Below are 20,692 nucleotides of genomic sequence, written 5' to 3' on the forward strand. Positions count from 1 at the left end.
CGTAGTTCGGTCTGTTTTCCCCGTTAGTTGTAGTTTATTTGTATAGTTGTGATCTGTCTGCTTATGTTCTGGATTAGTTATTTATATTATTCTGTTTCTTCTTGGTTATTAGTTTCCCTATGGCTTTATTGGTGTCCCTCTGTTTTCCCCTGCTGTCTTTCTGCCTCGTTAGCCCTGATCCCGGTCAGCTGTGTTGCTTCCGCCCTGCTTGTTTGGTGTTTCTGTTCATTCCCTGTCCGGTAACTGTAGCGTGTCGACGCTCTGTCTGTTGTAGTGTTGTAGCTTGCGCTGTCTTGTCCTGTTACCTGCCTGTTCCCTGTCAGTTCTGGAGGTTCTGTTGGATTCCTATGTTCATTTTTGGATTTGTCTCAGCCACTCTCCAAATCTAATCACTGAGCTTAATATTTTGTTGTATGATTTATTAAATTCTACAACTTTAATCAATTCACTTTGGGATTTTGGGTCAATTCAGCAACTCGGATGGGGTGTTTTTACTGACTCAATGCAATGAGTCAAATCTTCCCCCCGGTTTATTGAATTTAACTAATTTAATTCAACTTTTTATTGATGTATTCTTATTTGCCAAATAACATAATTAAGAGACTTCTCATTCTGCATACACATTACTGTAGCACCATTAAAAGAAAACTACTTCAGCATAATCTTGCCTTATTAAATGAACATTTATGCTGGGCTTTGTTATGAGGGTTCACTGAGGATAATTTGAAGGGGATACATCGAAAGATGGTCATTGTGAGATGGTAACGCGGAAAACTCCAGTGTGAACAGATCAAAGTGTCGTCATAGCTCACAGCATCAGCAAGCACAAACCGAGCTGCTCTCTCTGAAAGCCACTTTAACCCCAAATACAGTAGCAAACATCCAGACCAGCCTGGATTTCAGTAAATGTAATTAATTCCTTAATCTTAACCTAAAACGTCATGGTGTCTATCTAAAAATAGCACACTATGTCACCGTAAGATGACTGTATTTCACTTCTTCCACCTGCATCATCTTGCCTTAGGTAACCAGGAAACAAAGCTTGTTAGCTGCTAATTATTCTGAAGAGTAGTCTAAACATAGAAAATAGTCAAATTTCAATATCACGCACCATCTGTGACATCTTCAAATCGCTTGTTTTAGCTGATCAACTGTCCAAAAGCCAAATACATTGAACTCACAGTGAAAAGCGGCAAATTCTCTTATTTTCCTTAATAATGACATTTTCGTTCTCTGATTAATTTTCTCTCAATCTTATAATCATGTCAGCACAACTTTACAGTGTACCTGCTTTCCTTCTGCCAGACTCCTCTACTTCTATTTTAGTTTTTTCCTTCATTTGGTAGGATGCCATTCACCCCCCCCCCCCCCCCCCCCCCCCCATTGTTGTCACTATGTTCCAAAAGGCCACTATTGATTTTCACTATGGGTGAAAAGCTGGCTGTCGTGAGAGGAGTGGGATGCAATAACTGTTGAAAAATTGAAACCTTTCGGGGCTGTGGAAGATGCACATCAAGTACATCTGTTTTGAAATGGGGCTGTGTTTTGAGTCTTTTCCTTTTAAGAATTAGTGATTTCCAGTATCACATTGGTGGAGTTAATGTGACACCATTTGACTGGAGGCCACACCTCTACCAAACCAGAAAAAAGGCTCTCCTTGTTGCATCTAGTCTATCCATACTCCACCCGGCCTGATCCCGCTGAGCTCAGCATTCTGCTTCACCCACCCTGAGGCATTATGGGAATTCACAGAGCAAACTACAGGGTAGGGTGGGGGGCATGGATGGGTTTGTCCACAGGAGAAATCTAATAATACAAAGAATACAATCTGATCTCATTCAGTTGGCTTTAGACATTATGAAACAAGGTCCCTCACAGAAACTGAAAACATTATTACAGATGACCTGAGCTGCGCTGCTCTGTCCTGCTGCTCAGCCCGCATGTCCAAATGCTTCAGTCTATTTGTAAGATGAAGCAGGTTCAAGGACATTTCAAAGACAGCTTTTGGTCCGGGTAGTAATAATAAACCACCAGTTGGTTAATTGGGTGAGTTACAATGGAAGTAGAGCTGCAACTAATGAATATTGACATTTCTTTGGTTAGTCAATTCATTGATGAAACTGAGAAAACAATTGAGACCCCAAGGCGACGTCTTCAAATTGCTTGTTTTGTTTAACCAACTAGAGCGAAAAACACAATTAGCAACTCAACAGAAACTCTGCAACCATTTTGCTAATCGATTAATCGTTAAGTCATTTTTCAAGCAAACGTTCTCTAGTTCCAAATTCATCTCAAATTGATCGATTGATTAATCGAGAAAATAATCAGCAGATTAATCCATAATGAAAATTATTGGTAGGTGAAGTCCCTCTAGTAGTAGGTTCTATTTTTTTTGTTAGTATTTATTTTTTTACAGACTTTACCAAGAAACCAGCAAACATCCTCTTTTTTTTGCCTTGAAAATTATTAATAGATTTTATGTCCACCGAGGTGTCGAATTGTTTCAGCTCTACTGAACATAACACCTTGGTTGTCTGGACTATTGTGATGAACATTTTTCACTGTTTTCTGACATTTTATAGACCAAGGCGAGGCGTTAAGTGCCACAAGGCGTGGAGGAGACAGATGATGATGGACCAAATGATCAATGTGAAAAATAATTGACAATACAACAAAGGTCCATAAACCAAGCGTGTTAACTTTGAAAAGCTCATTAGAGACTCACATTTGATGAAAGTAGTGAATGTTTGGCATTGTGTTTCTGTAATGATTAATGAGTTCATTATTTTATTCATTCAACTAAGTAAGGAAGCAAGTAATTGTATATCACTAAACATACGCGTCAGTGTTTACCAGCTAGCTCAGCAAAGCATCACATTTCCATTCTGTGAATAAAACACAACAGAAATAATGTCCTTCATCTTGTGTGTTTCTGGATAAAAACAGCTGTCAGTTGTCTGTGTGTACCTTCCTATTTTTAGAGATTTTTGTCTAGTCTGTTACATAATTTTGGTGTTATTTGGAGAGTGAAGTCTAATCCACATCCCTACACATGATCGAATGAGCTGCTGCGGCCCGACCAGCCCAGAGGCTCGGCTTCACAGTCAGTGAATCTCAGCTGTTGCCTTCAGGTCAGAAGATTTTTTCCCCACCTTAAAAATCAGGTCACCCAAATTTACTCAGCTAAGCTGAGAGCAGCTACTGCACTGCCAAATGAACATAAACTGTGGGTGAAGATCTGAACATGAGTCAGAGAGACTGTTTACACTGTGGTAGATAAGACAGAGGCTGAAGGCCTACACTACTCTCACACCAAACAGCATTATCATCCAATATGATAATAAGAGAATTAAGTAACGCAAGAAAAAGCTGTGACTACAATTGAAGACACAGAGGTTATAACCTCAGTATTATTGGGAGTTTCAACAACTGGAGGAGGAGTTTATATTCTAGTATTGTGCATTTAAAGCTGACTATATTACTTATTTTTGAATAAATATTCTCAGATTTCACTAAATTAAGCAAAAAAAAGTAATAACAAGAAAGGGATTTTGTACACATTCTGAAAAATGCTGTAAAACATCATGAAAAAAGTGCAATTGTGCAGTCTCTTTTGGTGGCTATTGTCACCTGAGGTTGTGCCAGGAGGAATCAGGACCTCACTGTATATAAAATCCTGCCCTCCTACATAATGTGACTAAAATGCATCGCATGTCGCCTAAACATGCTACTGTATTAAGGAGCAAGTTAGATCAAATGGGCTCTTCAGTTTATCGTAATGTAAACAACTATATGCAGTGAAATGGATTTTCATGAGCCATTTTTACTCACATTATATGTAGCCCACGCGAATCCTCACATACAGTTACTGTCAATACATATTCTTCATGCAGTCAGATTCCTCCAGTGACTTCGACCATCTGCATGCAGTGTGACGCTCCAGATTAACGATGCGGTGTTATAAAACAAGCAGCGGAGCCTAAACAGACCACCAGCCCTCTCCAGATCACCCTCCGCCTGCTTTATAAAATCACCGCGGATATAAAGAAAGCCGACATCCAGGCAGAGGCAGATATCCGCCGCCTTGTCTGTAGCATGTGAGAATAAACCGAGAATAAGCGGTGAAGTGTCTTACCGTCCTTCAGTGTGGATGGAGCGGAGGGAGGGGCGGTGATGCTGCTGCTGCTGCTGCTGCTGCTGCTGAGCTGCGGATGAGGAAGGCAGGCTCGGCCCGGTACAGCTTAACACCTACACTGTGCTTTCTGCTGGCTCGTGCTGCATTCAGGAACCCGTCGTACACTACAGCTTCAGAGGCTGCAAAGTGATCCAGCAGCATTCGCGTGAATCAAAAAACGCATTTCGAGTCGACTTTTCGTGAAGAAGAAGAGGAAAAAAAGACGAGTTTCTGAGTTTTAATTCAGGGCCGTAGCCAGGATTTTTACATTGTCCACTGAGGTCATGAGTGCTCCAACCCTCACCAAATGTTGACCTGCAATAAAAAACATCCCTAAATTTGTTTTTTAGTTTGACTGCTTGGATTTTTCATAGTTTAATCATGCAATGTTCAATTGGGCTGTATTATATTTTCCAACATTAAGGTGTAATGGTGTTTCAAAACCCCATCCACGGTAGCAAAGTTCCCTTCCAAAAGTAGCGCACATTTTAACAGAATTTCAAGAAACTGCAAAAATGAATGCACCAGTCCAGCCACTAAACGGTCTGTACTCTGTACCTGTAGCACCTTTCTAGTCTCCTGACATCTCGTTAGAAATAGTTTAACACTACAACATTCACACACTGATGATAATTACACACTTCAGTATCTTCAGATGTTCAGTATCTTGCACAAGAACCACAGACTGGAGGAGCAGGGGATCAAACCTTTAGACCTTGTGATTAATGTGTGACCTGCTGTACCTCCCAAGCCACCGCCGCCACTAGAGGAACATTATGTAAACATTAGGAGTTGGCCTCATTGAGAGAAACAGCTGGTGGTGCTAGTTCTCCAGTCATCACATCGTTGTAGAAGAAGAGGGCGCAACAAGATAACATAAATAAAAAAGCACCAGTCAAACCTCAAATGATGGAAATATGACATTAATGTTTGCTAATTTGTCCTCGCCCCTCTTGGATTGTTTGGATTTAACACAGTTTTATTTTCTGCTTGGATTAAGTAGTTGATAATCATGTTTTGGCTGTTAAAGCTGTTTTTTATCCCTAAGTGGGAGAAGCACTCTAAAACAAGCCAGCAGGCACAGGCCTGATGTATTATCACCTCATGAAGTTGTTGTAGCTAACATTTCAGCAAACAACTGCTTGTAAACGCCTCCAGCAGACACAGAGCAACATTATCATCCCACTGGAGTCCTGTTTGTGTTCACTTAATGTCTTCATTAACTTGTAAAAATATCTTGTTCTTTAGCACATTTTTCACAGTTTTCTGACATTTTATAAACCAAATTATGAATCAATTAAAGGTGTCGTATGCGATTCTAATCAAATAGATGCCTTTTGTCAAATTAAACAATAATCTCTTCACGGCCCGCTAGCTGTCCATTCTGTGTGTGCACTGAAAATAAATTTGGTGTTTGTACAGTACACAGCCCTGGCTCTGGGAGATGGGAGACAAACAAAGTGGCCTGCAACCTGCCACGACACTACTACACTAACACTATTCCAGCTGTTCCCTCCATGATTTGTCTGTCAGGTAACGTTAAATGACTTGCCCACGGACATTCAGCTCCCTTTCTAGTTCACCAAGGCATGCTGTTGTTGTGATGTTAACTATGGTAGCTGGACAATTGTGAGTATCGCTGTCTGGATCTGGTGTGCTGGCTCTATGACCGTCTCGATCTTTGTGCGTGATAGCATCAGCAGCAACGTTAGTTACATTACATGCTGTGTTGTTGTTCGCTCTATATCATGGTAAATGTCATGGTATTGGATTTCTCCAGAATCACTTACCCGTCTTTAATCAGTAATAAAACCAGCTTTTTAACTAATAATAAATAAAGTTATTAATTGAAGCCAAGTAACATGTAAACATTAGCGTGTTACTTGTGTTACACATATGAATTTTCTCTTTTTTAAATACATTTTTTATCTTTTAGAAACTTGTCAGTCATTCACCCACATGCATACAACTCTACAATATTTAGTGACGTATAGAATATTGATATTTAGAATCTTCTTATTCTGTAAATCAATCCCAAATACCAAGTTTACTGTGGAGGTGGATGGTGTTCACATTTAGTTCCATCTAGACACATAAAATACTATTTAGTGGAAGGCAAGTGGATTGTTCTGGGAAGGGGACTTTTCAAACAGCTGTGAGTCAAACAGCAGCTGCTGGGTGGGACTGAGACAAACTAAAATAGTCTCTAAGCTCTGCCAACTTCACCAACTATAAAGCATGAATCATAATATTTTACTTACAGAGAGAACGACTGATGCTAATTCAGAGAGGTGGATGTCAATGCTTCAGTTACCTTCCCCATCAAAAGTAGTCTAGACATTTTCCACTTTGTCCTTTAAATAACAGTTCTATTTTTTGGGATCACACAGAAAATTATTTTCTTTGATACAAGAATAGCTCACAGAAAAAACATGCACAAACTTAAATGTGAAGAGACTGTCATTTTTCAAGTTTATGATTGCAGTGTAGGACAGAAGAGAAGTTGCTATGTTAACCTCCTCTTTAAAAAGTCTGTCAGTGAAACTTAAGTGCATCATATCCTCTGTTGAAGCAGCACTGATGCAGCGTCATCTCAGATGACCGGCAGACTCATCTAAATGTCAGGCAGCTGTTAGCCGTACAGCTCGGACACCCGGCCTGCCGCGCCCTTCTCTCCAGAAGTGCTGTTTTTCTTTCCCCTGAATGTCTCATCTATTCCAGCCCCCCTCTCCTCCCTCCTCCACTCCTTACATCACTCCCAATCCCCTCACACATGGAAGGACACGCACACACACACACACACACACACACACACACAGCAGTTGGTCAAGGTCACATGGTTTTTCAGTATTTGTAGACTAATGTGTTTCTGAGAAGGACAAGTATTACCACCATAACTGTGTGCTTTAACTTAAGCAACTATTTCATCTGAAAGGCAGCAGCTGTTAAAAAAACATCACTGAGCAAGTCTAGTATTATAACCCAAGGTCAGACAAAACATGTAAATACTGTGTCACATCCATTTATGGTAAAGGCTCTCTTTGAGTCAGTCAGAGACAAGAAGCACAATCCCGGGGAAGAATCCTCAGTCAAGTCTGACTGACGTAAACTTAACACCACTACAACCATATGTATTGGCTTATTTAAAAAACTACTGACATTTGCATCCGCCTCAGCTGTGTGTTTAGTGCTGATTAACAAACTAAGATGATGGACATGGTAAACATAACTTCTAAAGATGTAGGATGAGGCCCAGCAATATGCTTAAAGTATTTCCCTTTTCCTACAAAATATGATTCACTTGTAAAAACATTGCTCCATAGCATTACTAGTGGCAAAAACACTCCACATGGTACAAATAGAACATCATAGCACTGCATCAAAATAGATTGGCGGATGACATTTTTATGTAATATGGCGAAGGAGTTTCTACTCTCACCTTTTTCGGTCTATTTGCATTACATTAAAACAGTTACTGTGCAACAAACCCTTCACTCTAGCTACAGACAAGGCCTACTAAGATACATGTGAAGATGTCCTTTGTTATCTCAAAGCCAGTGTCAGTCTAAAATCTACGTGCATCAACCCTCAGCTCCCTTCAGCCAATTAGTGTAGGCTATTGTTAAAACGTTCCCAGACTGATAGATGGATTGTAGATTGAAAGAACCTCACACAAAAAGTAGTGCTGAAATAAAAGGTAAATCATTGACAATAAACAGCTATGTAATTAATTATTTGAGTCATTCACTTAATCAAGCTTTTTTGTTTGTGGCTTTTCTTTTTGTTTATATAATTATAAATTGATTAGTTAACCTCTTTGTTCGACAAATGCATATATTTAGAGTTTGATTAATTATCCTTTCCCCATCATGTATTGTATGTAAACTTGAATCTTGGAAATACCTTTTAACATAACGCAATCTAATAAAACACCAACAGCAACTACAGCTTCAATAAACCATCCCTAAACACATTTTATGTCAATGTCAACGGAACATTATAAACTTCTAAATGATCAGCTCTGCTGCAGTGCTGTTGTACAGGATTGCAGTAGATTGTCTAGATGTACCTAATAAACTGGCAACTCAGTGTATTTGTCCTCCACCCCAGAGACATTACAAACATCCCCATAGACTCTCCTCTTTCACAATGCAGCTCACATTACAGCCATTTCACCTATTTTAGTGTGTGAGCTCACACACATGCACGTGTGTTGGTGTGTGTTGTCAGGTCCAGATGAAAGGCTCTGGAGCAGGGGACCCTCCTTCTTGATGTACAGTCCTGACTGCAGAGAAGCTGAGGGACAGATCAATAATGGCTGCTGAATTATTAATCAGCGCACGTTCTCCTCAACCGCGCCCAGAACAAATGCTGGAAATTTTTAAGGCGTGTCATTAAAATTTTAACTACTCATTAGATAACTGAGACAGATTGCACGTCGCACCCGCAGGTTATTTTCTGAATAAATCAATTTCCTCTTCACTGGTGTGACCTGCTTGTATTGCTTTTCAAAGGACATCTCTGTGATTTGCTGAATATTGGAGCCCGTCTCAGGCAGAAATCAATGGAGAAACAGATTACTGTAAGCCAAGCATGTGCAGTGTGGGAGAGAAACTCTGGTTCAGCATCATTACCGAAATCCCCACGAGAGGGAAAAAGAGTATAGAAGAAAAACAAAACAAAACAATGATGTTACATGGATTGTAAGTGTAGTTTATAATGTCGTGTTGCAGTTGTCACACACAGGAACTACCCTTGCTGACACTGCACCATAATATTACTGCCCACCCATGATGCATCTGCCTCCATTGCTGTGAATATTGTTTGCTCTGCCCTTTTTCTGTTTTGTCTCCATGCCAGCATGTCTGTTGTGTGAGTTGATGTAGCTGCAGATAATATTATACCTGTGTGTCCTATTCATGTGTGTGCACGTAGGGAGTCTTTCATTTTGCTGATCAGCTCCCTCTGACAGCCGCTGTTGCAGCCATCACTCATCTCTGCCTCTGCCTGTCAGCTTTAACCTGCTGTTATGTCCTTCACACTCTGTGAACACCCACTCAACCTTTGGGTGTGGGTTTGTGGGGAAATCAAGTGGTATATCAGATGTGATGTGAACTCTGTTTATTCATAAGCAACTGTAATGCATAAATTCATGTTCTATGAGTTTAATGATGTTAGCAGCATGGCTTTAGGAATGGCATTGTCGGTCTGTCCACCACTTTGGTCCAGACTGAAATATCTCCATGAAATGTGGTATAAATGTGCATAGTTCCCACCGGATGAATCTTACAGACTTTTGATATCCCCTAAATAATTTATGCTTATCCAGTGCAATATCTGTTGGGTAGATTGGGTACATTTTGTATAGACTTTAAAATGTAGACAATGTGTGTAGACATTTTGTCTCAACAACTATTGGATAGATTGCTAGTTCTAACATTCATGTTCCTCATGTTCGTTGATCCTCTGACTTTTCATCAAGCACCATCATCAGCTAAATAATTTTAAGTAATCAGCTGAGGCTGATTAAATTAAAATTTAATCATTAAATTAAAATTGAATCAGCCTCAGCTGTACTTTGTGTTTAGTGCTAATTTTTAAATGTAAGCTAAGCACAGCCCAGAGCCGCTAGCATGGCTGTAGCCTATTAGTCCTTTTTAATGTCAGTTCAATGTTGAATGAGACATTGAGAATTTTTTTTTACATTCATATTTGCTAGCTAGTGAAGTGTTATAATTCTTCAATGGTTTCAGTTCATATAGGGCTTAAATGGTACCATAATGTAATAAAGTTTCCCTGTGTATTCAGATCAAGATTAATGAGACAGAGGAAACTGAATGGTGCTAATCAATAGTTAGAGGGTTAGCATGGTAGCCAATATATCAGGGCATATTCTTCATTTGTTTTAATTATTTTATGATTTAAATTGACGTTAATGGAAACACCATGAAAGAAAAAAAACAGTTTTACACCAGACATCTAATTGTATTTGCTTTAATTACAAATTAATTACAAATTTAAAGTATTTTGTAAAGTCACAACATACATACATTCATCTAATCATATGATTCTGGTGAAAGACAATAATATTGAATTATTGCCACTGTACTTCACTGCCCACCATTGTCTACAAATCCCATGAGGGCTTTCTGATGTGACCATGTGTTTATCAGCCATCAGTCTGCAGTGCAGGTCCACTGAGTCTTTATTAATTGCACTGTGTGTGGGTAACAGCTGCAGTCATGGATTAATGCCACCCTCCTCCTCCTCTCCTAGGATGAAACATGATCTTTCATGGCTGTCCCTGCACCTCATCAGTCAATCAGGAAATGGTCTGCTGTGAGCAGGGGAGATGCCGAGGACTGAGGCACTAATGGACATATGGTGATGAATGCATTGATTACCTATGTCGCATACTGTATCCATTTCATCATGACGCAACAGACATAAGAGAACGTCAACATGCACGGCTCCTCTGGGAATCTGTGAGCGTTTTCCAGGAGCTAAAAAGAGGCCACGGAGGGTTTTAACTTGACAAGAAAAGATGTTGGGAGTTTAGGTGACACTCCGAGGGAGAAGAAGAGTATTTTGACTTTCTGCCACTGGTGTGAAATTTAATTCATTCATTCATGAAGTGATTTGTTTTGTGAACAAACACACAGGGGATTTACAGGAAACAATGCATGCTCACAGTAGGCATGATACTGAAGAAAACATTCATTCGGGAGTTCAGGATTACAGTGATGGAATCTTATTCAGTCTCATTTTACCAAAATAACATGATGCAGTTAATTCTCTCTGCCCATGATTTGTTTGGCTGCTTGTAAAAAGATGCACCCGTGGCTCTTCTTTTGCATTTCTGACAGAGTAGCTCCTCAACATATATTTACTGTCCCAGGTGGTCAAAACACACGTCCTTTCCAACAGAGCTCTGGGACGTGTGTTAACAAAATGCACCTGCCGTTATCGTCAGTAGCCACAGGTGTTACCATGTCAACAAATTATTACGTTTTAAAGATTAAAACTTGTTTATGTTCAATTAACTTTGTGATGAAGTGTTTTAGATTACTATTTTGTGCTGCTGTGATTGTTGCAATATAATGCTGGATGTCTCCCTGCATGTACAGTATTGTGTGGGTTTTCCCTGCTGTTCTCTTCAACCCCTCGACCCTCATTCATGAGTTAGACAACATCAGCGACCACATCTCAACTCCTTAACCCCACTGTCTAACGTGCCTCGTCCCTGCGTTAGGTATCTTGCCATCTGTCCTGTGTCTGTGTGTTAAGGCAGATTACACACTAGCTATAGGGGAGGCAGAGGAGGGCCTTCAGTCTGTGAGACGCGAGGGCATTGGCTGTCCTTCAGCACATATGCCACCCATCAGGGAGGTCACTGCCATTTTGTCTGCCTGAGCTCTTACACATCGGCACCAGAGGGCTCAGGTCTGGAGGGAAATGCAAACACCGGCTGGTATTATTTTCCTGCAACACACATTTTTAATCTGGTGAGATGTTAATGAAAAATGTCCCAGTAATTCCACTTGAATGCAGTGACTGATCCAGAAAGCTTTCTTACTGGAACTGGTGACATAAAGACTCTGTTATGTCCTGCGTCTGAATCTGTGTTTCTGAGCTGATGAGTTAAAAAGCTTCAGCTATTTTGATTTTAAGATTGACATACAAATTTAGATCAATAAAGTCATTGCTGAGGTAAAAAAACAAATTCAGTGAGCATAAACATACATCATGACATCATAGCATTCTTAAACCATTTCTAAACTACAGACCTTTCATCTGATTACAGCCAATACTGTAAGTAGAAGCCATTTAGATCCATTTAGTCCAGTTTGATCACAAAAGCTGTCCTGCCTTCTTGGTGGTATAGTGTTTTTCTCTGTGTCTGAGCCTGTCAGCCATGATGACTGTGCACTCCTCCACCAGCTGCGTATTATTATTCAAGGCACAGACAAGGAGGAGCCGTAGTATAACAGGCAGGCAAGTCAATCCGGCAAACACCTTGTGGGTGCTGAGAGAGGTTTTACTGAAACGTAAATACAAACCAGGAGTAAATTTCTTAACCCTTCACAGTAGTATTAGAATGAAAAGAGCCACTGGAGGCTCAAAGGACTGACCTTTGATTGCGTTTTTACCGCTTGGATCTGATCAGTTTTCCAAAGTGACCTTTGCATGTCAGCAAGCAGCACAGAACAAGTCTCATCTCACCTCATCCTCCACCAGCAGTCAGGCTTATGTGTAACAAAGAAACCAGTACTGCATAAAACACATTATTTCTTGGAAGTGCACGATGAAATGTTTTACGTCCACAATTTCTGAGCAAGCCTAGTACTTTCTACACAACCAGCGCAGCTTTTCCCCCACCTCCGGACGGAAAACATCGATTAGGCTACTGTCTCGGTTCAGTTTTCACTCAAACCACCGCTGTCAATAAGAGCTTATCCAATGTAATTCTAGGAGCACAGCCTAAGGAACACAGCATTATAGTATATAATATTGATTAACACCAGCCTTATCCTTTCAAATCAGACTTTGGTGAGAGAGTTTTGTCTGGGGCTGTTTCTTGATGTTAGTATGTTTCAAGTCTGTGCCTCAGGCAATATGGCCTTTTGAATCTGCTCAGGGGTGCTGTGAATTTTTTTTATGGCCTGAAAGTTCATAACCTCATGTCACGCATGCCTCAATGTCACATCTTCACTCTATTTTATTTTTACATAAAGACACTTTTATTTTTCCTGTGTTTTTACTTGCTGCTATCAGAACATTTCCTGACTGAATATATAAAACCTGTGCTCACTCAGGGGAAATTGCAGTTTTTCAATCTTTTCCTCATACCTATTCACAGCTCAGACTTGCATAGTTAAGCTGAAGTGTTACTTCACCTGCTCATTTCCCTCTGGTGTGAACCTGATTTGAATCCCTAAAGACACAAACAATCTTCTTTAAACCTTTATGTAACTGTCTTTGAAGGTTTTTTATGCTGTTCATAAGAAAAAACAGGTGTGGTCCAGACTGAGACCAGAGTAAACTAAGTCCTATTCAAGACTGCTTTATGCAATAAACAGTTTTTAGCCATGCTAGCAGCAGGCTCTAGTGATGGCACTGTTGGTTGGTCCACCACTTTGGTGCAGACGGAAATATCTAGCTCAGAATGTTGTAAAGACCATTCTCAAATCCTACTGACTTCTCTAGCTTCTTGTTTTGAGTTAAATATCTCAAACTTTTTTAGATAGCTTGTCATGATATTTTTAGCAGACACATTCATGTCCCCTTCAGATTGAATTGTTTGTGATCCTGTTTTTTTCCATCTAGCGCCAGCGTCAGGTCAAAATGTAATTTCCTCCCCAATACTCTGGTTTTATGAGCAAATACCACAGAGGTGTTGAGCTGTACAAATCCCTCCAACATCCAGTTTATCAGAATATTAAAGACATGCACTCTTGGGTTAAAATTAATCTTTTCCCCAGCTGGTAAGAAAGCACCATGTAAGCAGGATTTAGTTGAAAATTATTATTAATATAACATGATAACAATACCTGTGATATAACAATGAAGTGAAAAGCAGTGCAGAGTGGATTCTATATGTACTATAATGCAATTTACTGGAACGATCCAATGCATTGATAATGTCTTACATTATATTAAATTACTTAAATGGGAAAATCTGGACAGGCTGATGTTCTCTCTGCTTGTCTGCAGGCGTCCACAGACTGTCTAGACAAATCCTGCAAATTACTGAAACACAATTCTGTAGCTTTTGTTTGTTTGTTTGTGTGTGTGTGTTGCTTTTGTAGGCAGATGACAGCAGCAGTCTGTTAGTGACCTTGAGAGGCTTTAGGCTGCAGCACGTATCTCTGTATGTTCATATGATGCTTCCATCTCTGTGTTTACCCGCATAGTTTACTGCAGTGGGGTTTCTGTACTGATTTTTCAGTCTTTGATCAGTGAGGCAGAGTGAATAGTTTTGAACCAGCAATCAAAGAAAAAGAGTGAGAATAATCAATAGCATCAGTAGCATCTGTTTAACTGTGATGAAGCGCCCCATGATACAATTTATGCAAATTGCAGTTGTACTGCAGAGTTTCTCACCCTTTTTCATCTACATTGCTAAGTTCTGTGGAAATTTTTTAGTGCTCATCCTTCACTGTGTTTAAGTGCAAACAATAGACCAATAAATCACACAAAAAAACAAAATCAGAGAAATTATTTATGTGCACTGGAATAACTTGGCAACTAGAAAACTCACATTTGAAGACAGCAGGTCAGTAATCAAATGTATCACTTTACCCCTTCCTTATTTTTGATATACTTTGATTTATATTGTTAATTTATTTGATGTTTTAAGTTTATTATTTCTGACATGACAATGCTGCCTGAAGTGTATGAGTTTAAATTTTTTATGCTCTGTAAATGCGCTCTGAGCAACCAAATTTTATATTTTTACTATACACATACAATATGTGTAAGAATTTCACAATAGCGACTATTTAACTCATTGTTCGTTTGTGTTTTTTACTTTGATTTAAGATTGAATTAGCCTACTTGGATACAAATAGGCTACCTCCCACGAGTAAAGAATATTCCTCTCATTCTGCCACACTGCTGTCACAGCGACACTTTCACTCTCTCGTGTCTTTGTCATGCAAATGTATGCATGTTCAACCCCATCAGAAAGCCTGCACATATCTCTAGTAACGTTATATAGCCTACCTGTACATGGCCATGAAATCTGCTCTCACTGTCTGGCTTCTCGTTTATATGAGATTTAAGAACGCACGTTAGTGATGAAAGCCAACAGTCTTCAGATTACTTAAGTGCAAGTGCATTTTGAAAGTTAATTTTTGGCTCTGATATTGTTTGAATTATTACCAGAAACTGTTTATTAGCTGCGAACGTCTTTAATGGACATGGAATTTGACTCAGTTAGACATTTTGAGGTAAGTTACCATCTCAATAAGTAAAACTGTTGTGTAGCGATTACAACTAAAAGCAAAGTGCACGGGCATTGCAAAAATTTTATTTTTATCTGCACCAATTTTATTCCGTTACTTGCTGGAGCCATCGTATTCTTCTCTGATTCTCTGGTGGTCTAGTGGTTAGGATTCGGCGCTCTCACCGCCGCGGCCGGGTTCGATTCCCGGTCAGGGAACACTGATTTTGTAAGGGGGTGCTCATTTGCTCCTTGCTTGGAAACTGGAGGGTCGTCGGTTCGAGTCCAACACGGATCTTTGCCAAACGTACCCCTGAGCAAGGCACCTGGGTGCTCACTGCTTGGTTAAACACATAGGACGCATTTACTGTGTGTAATTGTATGTGACAATAAAAGTTGATTTTATTATTATCCTAAGTAGTACAACTCATTACTGACAAATAATATAGCCTCTACATGTTTAGAGAATATTGAGCTGGATTACAAGGTTTAAACAGGTATGAATACCTGGCACCGGCAGGTGAGGGTTAACTGACATGAAAATATTCTGCCTTTCAGCATGTCTGCTCAGGCTGTAGCCAATATGATGCTCTCTGTATCTCTGAGTCTCCAGCAGCACTGAGTGACACTCAGCAAGCCTCTGTCTGTTTCAGTAAAATCACCCCATCAGGAGGATAGAAAGCAGGACGAGGAGAGAGATAAGGAAAAAAGAGTGTGCTGACTGAGAGGGAGGGCAGGAGGTTCAGACAGCAGAGAAGTAGGACAAATTTTCGACAGAGCTGAGACAGAAGAAAAGTATGAAAATGTTGGAAATAATTGTTATTTATCAGAAAAGAATCATTAATGGTGAATGTTGAATTATTCATGCAGTTGCTGCCAGAAAAGCTAGAATACAGCCAGGACAATGGGAGTCAGAACAAGGACTCTAATGGCTGCTACATTTAAAAGATGGTGGAAAGGTGATACAACTGTTAAATATTCCATCTGAAATGCACTGAAAACGTGGTGTTAATGAGATCCAGAGGAGGCTGTGGATTTGTGCATCCTGAGTGGATTATGATAGTGAGACATAATGAAAAATTATGTCGGGTCGATACAAAAAGCATCAAGTAACTTGCAAACACAAATGGCAAAATTTTGACCTCTAACCTTAATATAAAAGGTTGCAACATGCATTTAAAACGGTTCTTCAAGTCAGTTATACTTAAAAAACACACTTCTTAATGACAATGGACAAACGGTTCCAGTTTTCAACATTTTAAGACAGTCTCCATGATAAGCTAGGCTAATTGCATCCTAGCTCCAGCTCAAGATTTAAAGGAATAATTTGACCCGTCATACGTTATGCACACACATCAATGTTTTAGCTTTCAGCTTAATATACGGCTACAGCCAGCAGTATTTTAACTGCAGTAGCACGACTCAGGGACTCAAGAAATAGTTTGGCATATAACCTCCAATAAAACCACAAATTGTTGTTTTATATTTACCTTTTATATGGATTACACAAATAAGATATAATGTGTTAATTAGTGAATTTTAGAGGTGCTAGTCGCAGATTTATGAATTTTAGGGCAGAACTAGACTAGCTGCTCCCTATTTTTCCAGTCTTTATGCTAAGTTAACCAAATCACCTCCCAGCTTTAGCTTCATACTTATTAAGCTGTATAATGGATATTAATATAATTTTTTTTTTTTTACAATAAAAGTGTATAAAAAAGCATGAAATCAATGTGACAATGTGAAATGAGTCACTCGCAGAGATGAACCTGATAATGATCCCCCAAATCTGTTTTATAATGTCAAGGCAGGGACGGTGAAACAAAGCAATGCTATTGGTTGCATAATGGGAAATGTAGGATCCAATGTTTTTTTAAATCTGTCTCTCATGAGTCCCTCAACTCCTTAATGCTGCTCATGCCATCATTTCTTTTGGCTGTTCACAAGGTTTAGTCAAGTAAAAAAACAAACCGGTGTGGTTCCAGACTGAGACAAGCGTGCAGGGTTGAGAGCATGTCTCTCTTGAGTCCCTCAACTTTATGGAAGTTCAATTCTAAAAGAGTGGAGTATTCCTTTAAGATGGAATACTATTGAAAATTGATTGTTGTAAAATGGTTAGATATTGTTTTTTATTTGTGGAACCTGTCAGCAACAGATATGCTTATACTCTTTATGTAACACTTCCAGCCAAAGAGCTGTGTGGGAGGATAGATGTGCATCAAGATCTAACTACTTATTTTAACAAACACTTGCTCATTGAACACTCAGTTCCATTTATTCTGCCAGTGCATCTTCTCCTCTGAGCTGTTTGTTTGACCCCACTAAGCTACAGTAAATGCTAAACAGTTATTATAAGTGTTTTCTTTGTATCTACCAAGCAGTCACCCAGAGAACAGCCACAGTCACAGGAATAACCTCCCAGCCAGATCCACATCAACACTGGCTCCATTCATAAAGCAGGGCCTGATCTTATATTCCCCCTGCAGTAAGTGTTCACTCTCACATTCAACCCTTATTGATTCCCACTCTGACATTCGGTCTGCATATGACAGCCTGATCAATACAAGCCCTATTGTCTCTAGATCCCCTGGAACTGCTTCATGCATGTGTGGAGAAAGAGGACAAAAGAGATGCAGAGAAGAAAGGACATGTTTCTGTCAAACTCAAGCTGAATTCAATCTGATCTGCTGTGTGTCAGAGTCTCTCTCTGCCGTCACAACTGCAGAACTGCTGCATGGGAACAGATGTGACTGATAAGTTGACAGGCAGGATGCACCACATTCAATCCCTCTGGCTACACTCTGATACCATCACAACTCAAAGGTGACTATTATAGTCTCTTATTATAGTCTTGAATTACAGAAACGGATGCCAGGCAGGTACAGTTTGCTAATGCAATGCATTCAGACTGACCTTTGACCTGTGAAGAAAACTGAGCGGTGTGCCTGGTCTCAAAAAGCTGCAGCTCCTTGTTCAGGTCACAAACAGTCAGATCAACGTTCCAGGAACGCAAACCTGTTTAAAATAGAACAGCATTAATAATGTCTATCAATAGTCGAATATACTGTGCATTAAGCACATTTCATTCTGACAGCAGCAAATTTTTGATTTTACCTGAATCCGTCAGAAGGTTGTTAAGTTCAATTTAAACCACTGAAAAAGCTTTAAAGCTGATGATACATTGAGCAACTTTTAGAGCAATCGTGCAACGTTGCCGTCAATGGTAATGAGTAAAGATTACTACCGTAATCCCCTTCCCCCACCACTCCACCACTCCACCACCCGCCCCGCACCGCCACTATCCGTTCAAAACATAGTCAGACTTGCCACTGGCAAGATTGCCCAGCAACATTGCTCAAAAAGTTGCCCCGTGTATCATCAGCTTTTGAGCTCTCCTAAGGAAATGGTTTTAGTTTATGACTGGAGGGTGCATACAGTATTTTGCTGCACTGGGTTTTCAGCATGTAACCCAAACACTGACTGCACAGTATTTGAAGAAATTAGGACATTTGTGAAAGGAAATTAGGAAGCTGACTTAGTTAGTTAGTGTCATAACACATTCCTCCCACATTTTACAAATAGTGACGGACTTACTGCAGGTTTGTCTAAGAAATTTAAATGTACAGATTTCCAAAGATATTTTGAGCATGTGCAGCTTGAATTCTGCAAAGGTGGGAAGTAACTAAGTAAATTTACTCAAGTACTGTACTTCAGTACAAATTTTAGGTAGAGTATTTGTATTTTATACTTTGTACTTTTTACTCCACATATTCAATTTACACTTAACAGTTACTCTTCGGATAAAGATTTTCACATGCAAGACATGATGAAATTATAAAATATGATGCAGTACTATACTGTTATACAGTAGTGTATAAAGTACCTACATTGACAAATGACAATGTTTAAATGCTGCTTACGTGTATTAATCAGTGATGATATACGTTCTATAAAAAACTGAAAAGAGCCATTTGGCATAACGAGTACTTTCACTTTTGATACTTAAAGTAAATTTTGTTGATACTATATTTTTACATAAGTAACATTTTGAACTCAGGACTTGTACCTGGACTGGAGTATTTTTTTGACTATGGTTTGAATGAGGATACTTCTGAAACCACTGGATGGCCAATAACAAAATGAGACTTTCTTCACACTTTACAAATACTAAATGACTGACTGCTTGTTTTGTTTTGCCCCAAAATTTAAATGTACAGATACTGAAAGACATTTTGGTGAATTTAATGTGAACATACAGTAAAAAAGCTACAACTTACCATGTCAGTTTAAAATAGATGACATGAACTTAACTACAGGTTAACAGAACATCCAAATGTTTTCAGCTGCAGTGAGTCTTTCTAGGTTCACGCCCAGAAACCACTTCACTTTTGCTAGTTGTTCCCTGCAGCACCAGGTCTTCTGACCACTCCCCTACTGTCTTACCTTGTGTGATCTGTTTCCTGGCAGCGTCGAGGTGATAGCTGGTGGAAATCTCTCCGATCACAATCAGCACGCGATAGTTTCTGTGCTGGAACTCAGTGCGGTACTGTCCGTGGTGCTGAACAGACTCCTCTGCTCGCGCCACTGAGGCAGCTGCTGTGATGGGGATTTCCATGGTAACAGTGCTGCTAGTGGACGCTGAGCCCTTTTCCATCTCCATGACAACTGCATCCGGAGCGAGCATCATGACGGTGCAGGATGAGACGGGAGGATTGGTGGGTGTGGCTCTTTGGATGGTGGATATTTGATTGGATCGCAGGTTATATGGCTATTTGATGTCACAGCATATGATTGGACAAGAGGGAAAAGAGGGATCTGAGAATTTATGGTGATTAATTTTCCTATATGACACTGCTGAAGCACACTGTCACTTATAATGAGGAAGACAGCGAGAAGATGAAGATATTATTTCCATTGACAACTATTGAAAGATTATTTTCCAAAGGTTTCCAAATGTTTCAAAATAACCGAAGATGAACAATGAAGTTACATCCTGAAATGTGTTCATGCCACATCTGTAAAACTATAGTGAGCACTTTCAGCAAATAACATAATTATTTGAGGTTATTTAGTGTAATCAATGAGACTTACAGTCTCTCTCGTGTGGTTCTTTTTACTCAACTCTGCCCAACAAAAGGAGCTGAAAATAAGTCATTTGTGCCACACAAAGGTTCTTTTTATATCAGTGTCACTGGAAGTACCAGGCAATGTGCTTTGGTTACTAAACTGACACCTCTTTGTTCCCATCATGAGCAAAACAAGGCTTCACTGAGCCGAGAGTAACACTGACAACAAAGGCTCACCGTCAGCACAGAAAGAAACTTATTTTAGTCTTCATGAGACATTTGAATAAGCTCATTCTGCACCACAAAAGTTGCAAGTTGGCATTATACTGACAACAAAGTGAGCAATGTAAGCCTTAAAAAACTATTCTAAACTATTATACATATAACAATATTTAGAAGATAAGTTTGGTGTCGTGTTTTATTTGTTTTAAACCATTAACTAACAATCGATTTGTTCTTTATGGGCTGGAAAAGTCAATAGCACTTCCTCTCAGCATCGTTTTCCCC

At 39.6% G+C, this 20,692-nt stretch overlaps 1 protein-coding gene and 1 non-coding gene across 3 annotated transcripts in view; one reads left to right on the forward strand and one right to left on the reverse strand.

The window, feature by feature from the left end:
• map1aa (microtubule-associated protein 1Aa) overlaps positions 1–19,885 on the reverse strand; it is a 42,960-nt gene extending 23,075 nt beyond the window's left edge. Inside the window, exons 1-2 of one of the 2 annotated variants that reach the window (XM_038701472.1) lie at positions 19,563–19,885; positions 18,033–18,134 (exon numbers count right to left, since the gene is read on the reverse strand). In XM_038701472.1, the coding sequence (XP_038557400.1) occupies positions 18,033–18,134; positions 19,563–19,806 (346 nt within the window). In that variant the 5' untranslated portion in view covers positions 19,807–19,885. Of the gene's footprint in view, positions 1–4,135; positions 4,211–18,032; positions 18,135–19,562 lie in introns of those variants that run through there. The other variant, XM_038701473.1, reaches the window with a different exon arrangement.
• Positions 15,268–15,338, forward strand: trnae-cuc. Its single transcript has one exon. It is a non-coding gene; the product is annotated as a tRNA-Glu (tRNA).
• Positions 19,886–20,692: the final 807 nt, after the last annotated feature.

The sequence above is a fragment of the Micropterus salmoides genome, unplaced genomic scaffold, assembly GCF_014851395.1.
Source record: "Micropterus salmoides isolate LMB-PRFRI ecotype aquatic unplaced genomic scaffold, ASM1485139v1 Ms_hic_scaffold_6, whole genome shotgun sequence".
In the NCBI taxonomy this organism is placed as follows: domain Eukaryota; kingdom Metazoa; phylum Chordata; class Actinopteri; order Centrarchiformes; family Centrarchidae; genus Micropterus; species Micropterus salmoides.